The sequence below is a fragment of the Thamnophis elegans genome, chromosome 2 (assembly GCF_009769535.1).
Source record: "Thamnophis elegans isolate rThaEle1 chromosome 2, rThaEle1.pri, whole genome shotgun sequence".
Taxonomy (NCBI): Eukaryota; Metazoa; Chordata; class Lepidosauria; order Squamata; family Colubridae; genus Thamnophis; species Thamnophis elegans.
The window spans coordinates 13,203,526-13,213,050 of NC_045542.1; the positions used below are offsets into that span (position 1 = coordinate 13,203,526).

Here is a 9,525-nt window from a genome sequence, read left to right on the forward strand (position 1 = left end):
CTTTTTGGTTACAGATGTTGAATTCATGCCTCCGGATGTATTTAGACAATTTGGGAGCATAGTGTGTTTTCAGTGTCTGTTGTAGAACTGGCCAAGCGACCGATTGGAGTGGCATTGGCTCGGACAAATCCTTCGCTGTCTCGAACACCTCTGGTCCGCAGTAGCCCAGGAACATATTCTTTTTCCGACCTTCAGAAAGGCCCATGAGGTCGTTGGCTTCGAGGAAGAAATCGAACCTCATCATGTAGGATTCCCAGTGTTTGGTGGCTGGGTTGTACGGAGTTGGTGGGGTGTGCATTGTCATCTTGTGTTTCTGAGCGCGTTTGAATTTGCCGCTCAAAGATGGCTGCTCGATATCACTCCGTGCTCCAGGCTGGATTGACTTGCTGGATTGTCGTGCTCTTTTTGTCTGCCTAGTTGCCTTCCGATCCCATCCTCGTCACCAGTGTTAAATTGGGTGAATGAAGGCGCACTCAGGCTTCAGAGTAACAAACAGCTCTTTATTAGCACAAGTCAACTATGTACAATCCAGAGAAGGTTCAGTCTGACAGCAGCCCTTTTATAGGGAACTGTCAGACCCTTCAACCAATCAGATTGAATCTGTTCCTGCCGGAACAGAGGACCTTGATGTAAACCATTACCAATGTTTCTGGTATCTAACACAGACCTCAATTTTTCTTATAGCAAAGACTAAAAGCCAAGCTTTAACATAACTGGAGGTTGACCATAGAATTTCTCTGGCCTAGGATGCCAATCTACCAGTTGCAAATCTGCTCTGCCATTAGAATGATTGGTGGCCAGTTCAATTATTTTGGAATAATGAAGGATGAAAGGAAATAAAGCATGAAACAGAGAAGGGGATAATGCACAATACTCATTTTATTGAAGCAATTTTAAAAAGCAAAGTCTTTCCCTCTTCCACCCAGAAACCATTTTAAAACCATTGTTTGTATGCAAAGAAACTCATTCTTCCCAATATGTGGAGTGTAGGCATCAAATCAAACTGCTCAGTGTGGTTATATAAAGAATAATATTGTGTTCATGATAGGAGGAGAAAGAGAAATAAAGGATCATCACATTCAGAGCCCGCAGCCCCAGGTCCATTCTGACAGGTTTGTTCCTTTGCAGTGGTTTTTCCAGGCAAACCTTAAGGAAGGAATAAGAATAAAAATAAGCATAATGCATATCTTTGTGGTTCATACATGTGGTAGTGTCTTTAACATAATAATGAATCTCTATTTGGAGAGATTAAGGAAGCTTTTAGGTGAACTAGTGCAACTATCATTCTTTCATCTTTCCTGTTCGTTGACTGATAAAGTTCTTTTCTTAATTGTTTAAATGAATCTCCTTTCCTTCAGATTAAAATATTTCTTTTAGCTAAAATAGTTTTGGCTTTCTATTTCTCACAATAAAGCATACATGTGACTTATGCCCATTAGATCCTTTGGACTCTTCAGTACAACACAGAATACTTTTTATATTATTTACCCCAAAGCATTTTTATTCTTTACTTTTCGATACTCAGCTGAAAAGTTTTCCATCTAATGATCTGCTCCTGTCTTCCTCTTTACTATTCATTCTATGATTGGAGGCTTCAGGAATGATCTCTCCCTGCTTCTCACTATTAGGTTTTTTACTTACCAGATATCTGATCCATGGAGCTCATTCCATGGAATTAGAATCCTTGTGTTCACAAGGCCCTCTACCTAATTCTGCTGCTACCTGATCCAACTTGGAACTAAAGCCTAGTTTTTTTTAGCTGCTGACAAGCAAGGAAGTGGATAATTGATGTAAAATGATTTGGAATGAGTAATCCAGCATATAACAAGCATCAACAGCCCCATCTTAAATTGAGTCTCGGGCTACTTTTAAAACAGGATTCAAAAGACTGCTTAAACCCATATTTTAAAGCTACAAGAATGCAAGTATAGCAATAAAAATACAATCTGTAATGATCAGAAAGAATACTTCACTACCAATGCTCAAAAGATTTACAATAGTCTAAAGAAAGTTATTAAATTTCATGACTACAAGTTCAGTTGCTACCCAATGTTACATGTAGAAGATGTTAATGAAAGATTGACTCACCAGGCATCCATCCCTTGGGGCTCACGTACAATTCTCTTAGCACAAGCAATATCATCTGTGATGTCATCATTTGTGAAAGCTGCCAAAAGAGGCAAATTAGAATTTGTCCAACTCCAAATGTTTCAAAGGTATTACCAAGCAACACTTTTCATTGCACAGTTCAGTCTAGTGGTTAAGGCTCCAGGCTACAAACCAGGAGACTGTGAGTTCTAAGCTCACCTTGGAAATGAAAGCTGGTTGGGTGACTTTGGGCCAGTCACTTAATCTCAGCCCAACTCACTTCACAGAGTTAAGTTGACTTAAGGAAAATAGGGGGAAGGTATGTGTGCAACCTTGAATTGTTTATAAAAATCATAAAAGTGAAGAAATATTTAAAAAGCACTGAAGGGAGTGTGAGATTATTAATGTGAGTGGGACGGGGGACTTCACCACGTATGAAGAACCTTTTGCTCTTTAGATAATACTGTAGTGGATGTTCTGGGGGCAGAAATTGAGATATATCTGTGTGAAGGAATTCAGGGTAGTTGTGACAAGTTGGGTAGCAGGACACTAAATGGAAGAAGGCTAAGAGGCCAATAGAAAGCAGATTAGCTAGATATTATCACTGTTGACCCAAATAGAAAAACAAAGCAGTTTTGATAGATAGTGTTGATGAGTCAATATCAATGCTATCCATCTGAAAAACTACAAGGAATACAGGCATATTATCTCATGGTGTTGAAGCAGATAATAACAACAGAGTTTTGGAAGCCTATCAGACGAGGTGTCTTACCACTGCAAGACTTTTTACAGTGGTTAGCTGTATGGCCCTGATAATTGTTGCACCACCAACGGCTGTTTATCTGGAAAATCCCATAGTTACGACTGCCATCCCAGTTTGGTTCGCCCACAAGTCCGCTGTTGTAGTTGGTCTCGTAATAAGCCAAACAGATCCCTGGAAGAAAGCAAATGGGGGATGGGCTATGAAAGATCTGTGCAGTAAATGAAAAAGCTATTCTGATTTTTTTTTAAAAAATAGAGCATTTATAACATAATGCTTAAATACATTCTTATTCTTCCCTCAAGAAAGGACCCAAGAAATCCAATATATTTTGGATTAGGAATAAATCTGATTAGGAATTAGGAATAAATCTGATCCTTGTCTCCAAGATATTCCTGGAGCTCTTAATGGCACATAAAGCCATCTCTCCTTTCTTCTCTCTTTCTAATTTGAGCCTTCCAGGGCAGAGATATCTTTTGACAATCTGCACATGTAGAAAATCTTCTATGATGGCCCCTTCAATCATATACTAAATTTCAATGACTTGGTAGCATTTGAAAGATTTTACCTTTTAGAGGATGTTTATCCTGGTAGGGATAAATGCTTATTCTTAAGAGAGTAAATAAAATGGTCACTAAGCCATAATTGTAAAAAAACCAAAACCACAGAGTCCAAGATGGTATAACCATATATCAGTTCTGCAATTGTCCTAATGAGGCAACAAATTGGAAATCTACCACTTTGCTTAAAAAATAATGGGTGTTAGTCCAGGGAGAATCCTAATAATTTGGGATGGGAAGAAAGCACATATTCTCATTCTCAGAACATTCAAAAAATTCATTGGGAAGGTTGGTTGAACTAATTATTGAAAGATGTGCTGCATTTTGGTTCCCCCTTACAAACGTGGAACTTGCTAAGATGGAGAAAAAAAGAGTAAACTCACAGTTGCCCAAACTGTAGCCATAATATCCATCCATGCCATTTCGTTTCAGAATTGAAGCCAGTTCACATTTGGTGTATACTTTGGCTTCATTGGCTGCAATGAAGAGGAAGAGGAGGGTGAGAATTAATGCCTTCATTGCTGCAGCTCCTTGGAGGACGATGTCTGATTTCCCCAGGAAAACTATGGGATTTTATAGTCACAGCTTGAGAAACTGGCACCTCTGTTGAGATTTTAAACAAGGTATGTAGCAATGATTCTGAGGTTAATATGAGCTCATAAGTACTGAGAGCAAACACCAAGAAGAAATCATAATTATCATGTTCAATTTTATCAGAAGCCAAAACCAACAAATAGTTGACAGCATTTTTAGCCCCGTGACAAATGTTGGATCAATGAACAAGTGGTGGTTTCAATTGTGTGATTGAAGCCCCAACCTTTTTTATGTGTCCACATTTGATAGATGTGAAAAAGGGACAGGGCTTTTATTGTGTGGTGAATGCCGCCTTCTTGACGTTTTGGACTTATGTCCCATAGACATTCCTCTCTCTCTGGGTGACTCAACATTTAATTGAGGTTTCTGTTTGTTTGTTTCAATACAACTCTGGTTTCCATGTATGGTTTTTTTTTTTTTGCCTGATGAAATTTGTGCAGTAATGCAACATATTGAAATAACCCAGTGAATTGTATTTCATTTCTTGATTTTATTGCTGTTTTACCCTTCTTACCTGTGTAAGTCATCATCAACTCTCTGTGACCACATAGAGTTTTTCTCCATCATGATCTGAAATTGCTGAATTCTGGATTCTGTGAATTATTCACAGCATTCACAGTGCAGTGAACTCTACATAGGCTGTCCTGGGAGACTAACCATCATCAACCAGTTACAAACACTGGTTGCAGAATATATATCCCTGCTGCTATATTGTTGTATAAAATACATGAACACTGTATTCCAACAGTTGCCACTTATTTCCTTGGGAAAATCAGAGTAATAGTTTTTATCGGCAAAAGCTCTATATGTTTTCAGGATGCCTGCAGGACTAATTCATCTCCAATTATCTATCTAGTAAGATCTAATAGGATTAGACTATTTCAGATCTGATCAAAACAACAAATCTTTTGGCTCCCAGGAAGCAAGAATCTGGCTTTCCTGAGATCCCCACAGCCTCAATTCTGCTCTTTTTTGAAAGATTTTGACTTCCTGAGCATCTTGTTGCTTCCTCAGTCACTGGGCCAGTGAGTTTGAGTCATTATTATGAATGTTTGTGTGTTTCACACCTCTTCTACATGGTTTTAAATTATTACTATTTTTTAAAATTTGCTTTTAGAGAAATGGAATTTATAAAGAGAAAAACAAATTGTTGTCAAGTGTGAGACTCGAACTCCATTTTCAGTGCACAAATTCCTTCCTCTTTCCCCTTCCCTTCCTTTTGTAAAAGAGTTTGTTGTCAACAATCTTTAAATTTTGGAAATATTAGAGGACACTGTGAGACTAGGCTGAAGTTTCTATACCTAAGGATGAAGTAAGCATATAAGCTATGTGGAGAAAAACTCGGAATCTTGTCTAAAACATATCTTAGGGAAAGTAGTTAAGAAAGAACTAAGTTGTTAAGGAAGCAAAAGAAAATAAATATCATTTGAACTGGACAAAAGAAGTTGACCCTGAGTACGTGAAACTCACCTCCCCGCCCGAAATCCCATACATAGCTACCAGACTTGTAAAACAGCAAGGTAAGAATTGCCGCTAGATTTGTCAATCAGCAAAGCAAAGCAAAGCATTTGGGTGCTAAAAGATCCACAAGCCCATCTACACGTTCAGCCATCTTTGGATCAAGTCTAGCAGCTTCTGATGAGTGCCTACTATCTAGTCGAGAAGGATGTGGATAAATTTGGATCCAGTGTTAGTTTGTGTGTATATGAGAAAGAGCAAATATACATTGGAGCCAGTGAAGTTTTGCTATTATTTTAAATTCAGTCGCTCTTCACTTGTTCCTCAATGTTCAGTTGAAAGTAATTTGAATACAGGTCTTGATGTGGGCTGTGAGAGTAGGACTGACCTTAAGCCGAACCTGGCAATGTGTATAACAACACTTTTACACTTATTTACACCTCATCTTTCATTGTGTTTATCAATCCTTTCTCCTATAGCCTGCGGTTCTTAATTTACAAAGAAAGTTACCATAAGAAAATTTGTCCAGTTGGGCTTTTTCAGTAATTGCATACTGGGATAAGAATTTTGGTTATTTACATTGTGTCAAAGAGAATCTCATTGTACATGAGGTCAGAAAAATGATCTAGAACCGTGATGGCGAACCTATGGCCCGCATGCCACAAGTGGCACATGGAGCCATTTGTCACTTCTGGGTTGCTTGTAGGGCTACTTTTAGCCCTCCGGAGTGTTCAGGGGCATTCCGGAGGCTTCCCTGAAGGCTCCTGAGGGCAAAAAATGACTCTACAAGGTTGTTCGTAGAGTAATATGGGTAGAAAAAGCTGTCAGACCCTTCAACCAATCAGATTGAATCTGTTCCTGCCAGAACAGGGGACCTTGATGTAAACCATTACCAATGTTTCTGGTATCTATCACAGACCTCAGTTTTTCTTATAGCAAAGACTAAAAGCCAAGCTTTAACATAACTGGAGGTTGACCATAGAATTTCTGTGGCCTAGGATGCCAATCTTCCAGTTGCAAATCTGCTCTGCCATTAGAATGATTGGTGGCCAGTTCAATTATGTTGGAATAATGAAGGATGAAAGGAAATAAAGCATGAAACAGAGAAGGGGATAATGCACAATACTCATTTTATTGAAGCAATTTTAAAAAGCAAAGTCTTTCCCTCTTCCACCCAGAAACCATTTCAAAACCATTGTTTGTATGCAAAGAAACTCATTCTCCCCAATATGTGGAGTGTAGGCATAGAATCAAACTGCTCAGTGTGGTTATATAAGGAATAATATTGTTTTCATGACAGGAGGAGAAAGAGAAATGAAGGATCATCACATTCAGAGCCTGCACCCACTGGTCCATTTTGACAGATTTCTTCCTTTGCAGTTGTTTCTCCAGGCAACCCTAGGAGTAAATTAGATTAAAATAATTCTTTTAGCTAAAATAGTTCTGGCTTTCTATTTCTCACAATAAAGCATAAATGCGACTTATGACCATTAGATGCTTTGGACTCTCTTCAGTACAACACAGAATAATTTTTATATTATTTACCCCAAAGCATTTTTATTCTTTGCTTTTCGATACTCAGCTGAAAAGTTTTCCACCTAATGATCTGCTGCTGTCTTCCTCTTTACTATTCATTCTATGATTGTAGGCTTCAGGAATGGTCTCTCCCTGCTTCTCACTATTAGGTTTTTTACTTACCAGATCTCTGATCCCATGGAGCTCATTCCATGGAATTAGAATCCTTGTGTTCACAAGGCCCTCTGCCTAATTCTGCTGCTACCTGATCCAACTTGGAACTAAAGCCTAGTTTTTTTTAGCTGCTGACAAGCAAGGAAGTGGATAATTGATGTAAAATGATTTGGCAGGAGTAATCCAGCATATAAAAAGCATCAACAGCCCCATCTTAAATTGTGTCTCAGGCTACTTTTAAAACAGGATTTAAAAGACTGCTTAAACCCATATTTTAAAGCTACAAGAATGCAAGTATAGTAATAAAAATACAATCTGTAATGATCAGAAAGTATATTTCACTACCAATGCTCAAAAGTTTTACAATAGTCTAAAGAAAGTAATTAAATTTCATGACTACAAGCTCAGTTGCTACCCAATGTTACATGTAGAAGATGTTAATGAAAGATTGACTCACCAGGCGTCCATCCTATTGGGATCACGCACAATTCTCTTAGCACAAGCAATATCATCTGTGATGTCATCATTTGTGAAAGCTGCCAAAAGAGGCAAATTAGAATTTGTCCAACTCCAAATGTTTCAAAGGTATTACCAAGCAACCCTTTTCATTGCACAGTTCAGTCTAGTGGTTAAGGCTCCAGGCTACAAACCAGGAGACTGTGAGTTCTAAGCTCACCGTGGAAATGAAAGCTGGTTGGGTGACTTTGGGCCAGTCACTTAATCTCAGCCCAACTCACTTCACAGAGTTAAGTTGACTTAAGGAAAATAGGGGGAAGGTATGTGTGCAACTTTGAATTATTTATAAAAATCATAAAAGTGAAGAAATATTTAAAAAGCACTGAAGAGAGTGTGAGATTGTTAATGTGAGTGGGACAGGGGGACTTCACCACGTATGAAGAACCTTTTGCTCTTTATATAATACTGTGGTGGATGTTCTGGGGGCAGAAATTGAGATATATCTGTGTGAAGAAATTCAGAGTAGTTGTGACAAGTTGGGTAGCAGGACACTAAATGGAAGAAGGCTAAGAGGCCAATAGAAAGCAGAGTAGCTAGATATTATCACTGTTGACCCAAACAGGAACTCAAAGCAATTTTGATAGATAGTGTTGATGAGTCAATATCAATGCTATCCATCTGAAAAACTACAAGGAATACAGGCACATTATCTCATGGTGTTGAAGCAGATAATAACAACAGAATTTTGGAAGCCTATCAGACTAGGTGTCTTACCACTGCAAGCCTTATTGCAGCCGTTAGCTGTACGGCCCTGGTTATTGTTGCACCACCAACGGCTGTTTATCTGGAAAATCCCATAGTCGCGACTTCCATCCCAGTTTCGTGGCCCCACAGTTCTGCTGTTGTATCTGCTCTCGTAATAAGCCATACAGATCCCTGGAAGAAAGCAAATGGGGGATGGGCTATGTAAGATCTGTGCAGTAAATGAAAAAGCTATTCTGATTTTTTTTTTTAAATAGAGCATTTATAACATAATGCTTAAATACCTTCTTATTCTTCCCTCAAGAAAGGACCCAAGAAAGCCAATATATTTTGTAAATCTTCAGGGAATTAGGAATAATTAGGATTCTTGTCTCCAAGATATTCCTGGAGCTCTTAATAGCACATAAAGCCATCCTTCCTTTTTTCTCTCTTTTTAATTTGAGCCTTCCAGGGAAGTGGTACCTTTCCACTGTGCATCTTTTGACAATCTGCGCATGTAGAAAATCTTCTATGATGGCCCCTTCAATCATATACTAAATTTCAATGACTTGGTAGCATTTGAAAGATCTTACCTTTTAGAGAATGTTTATCCTGGGAGGGATAAATGCTTATTCTTAAGAGAGTAAATAAAATATTCACTAAGCCATAATTGTAAAAAAAACCCAAACCACAGAGTCCAATGTCGTATAGCCATATATCAGTCCTGCAATTGTCCCAATCAGGCAACAAATTGGAAACCTACCACTTTGATTAAAAAATAATAAGGGTGTTAGTCCAGGGAGATAATTTGGGATGAGAAGAAAGCACATATTCTCATTCTCAGAATATTCAAAGAATTCATTGGGAAGGTTGGTTGAACTAATTATTGAAAGATCTGCTGCATTTTGGTTCCCCCTTACAAACGTGGAACTTGCTAAGATGGAGAAAAAAAGAGTAAACTCACAGTTGCCCAAACTGTAGCCATAATATCCATCCATGCCACTTCGTTTCAGAATTGAAGCCAGTTCACATTTGGTGTATACTTTGGCTTCATTGGCTGCAATGAAGAGGAAGAGGAGGGTGAGCACTAATGCCTTCATTGCTGCAGCTCCTTGGAGGACGATGTCTGACTTCCCCAGGAAAACTATGGGATTTTATAGTCACAGCTTGAGAAACTGG

General features: G+C 38.5%; 2 protein-coding genes across 2 annotated transcripts; both read right to left on the minus strand.

The window, feature by feature from the left end:
• Positions 1-977: 977 nt before the first annotated feature.
• LOC116504957 (lysozyme C, milk isozyme-like) lies at positions 978-3,927 on the minus strand. The gene is made up of 4 exons (XM_032212216.1): positions 3,792-3,927; positions 2,861-3,022; positions 2,089-2,167; positions 978-1,146 (listed from the first exon to the last, which is right to left on the minus strand). Exons 1-4 carry the CDS (start codon positions 3,925-3,927, stop codon positions 1,080-1,082), a joined length of 444 nt encoding a protein of 147 aa, XP_032068107.1. The 3' UTR covers positions 978-1,079.
• Positions 3,928-6,626: 2,699 nt separating this feature from the next.
• LOC116504956 (lysozyme C, milk isozyme-like) lies at positions 6,627-9,525 on the minus strand. The gene is made up of 4 exons (XM_032212215.1): positions 9,311-9,525; positions 8,380-8,541; positions 7,607-7,685; positions 6,627-6,858 (listed from the first exon to the last, which is right to left on the minus strand). Exons 1-4 carry the CDS (start codon positions 9,444-9,446, stop codon positions 6,792-6,794), a joined length of 444 nt encoding a protein of 147 aa, XP_032068106.1. The 5' UTR covers positions 9,447-9,525; the 3' UTR covers positions 6,627-6,791.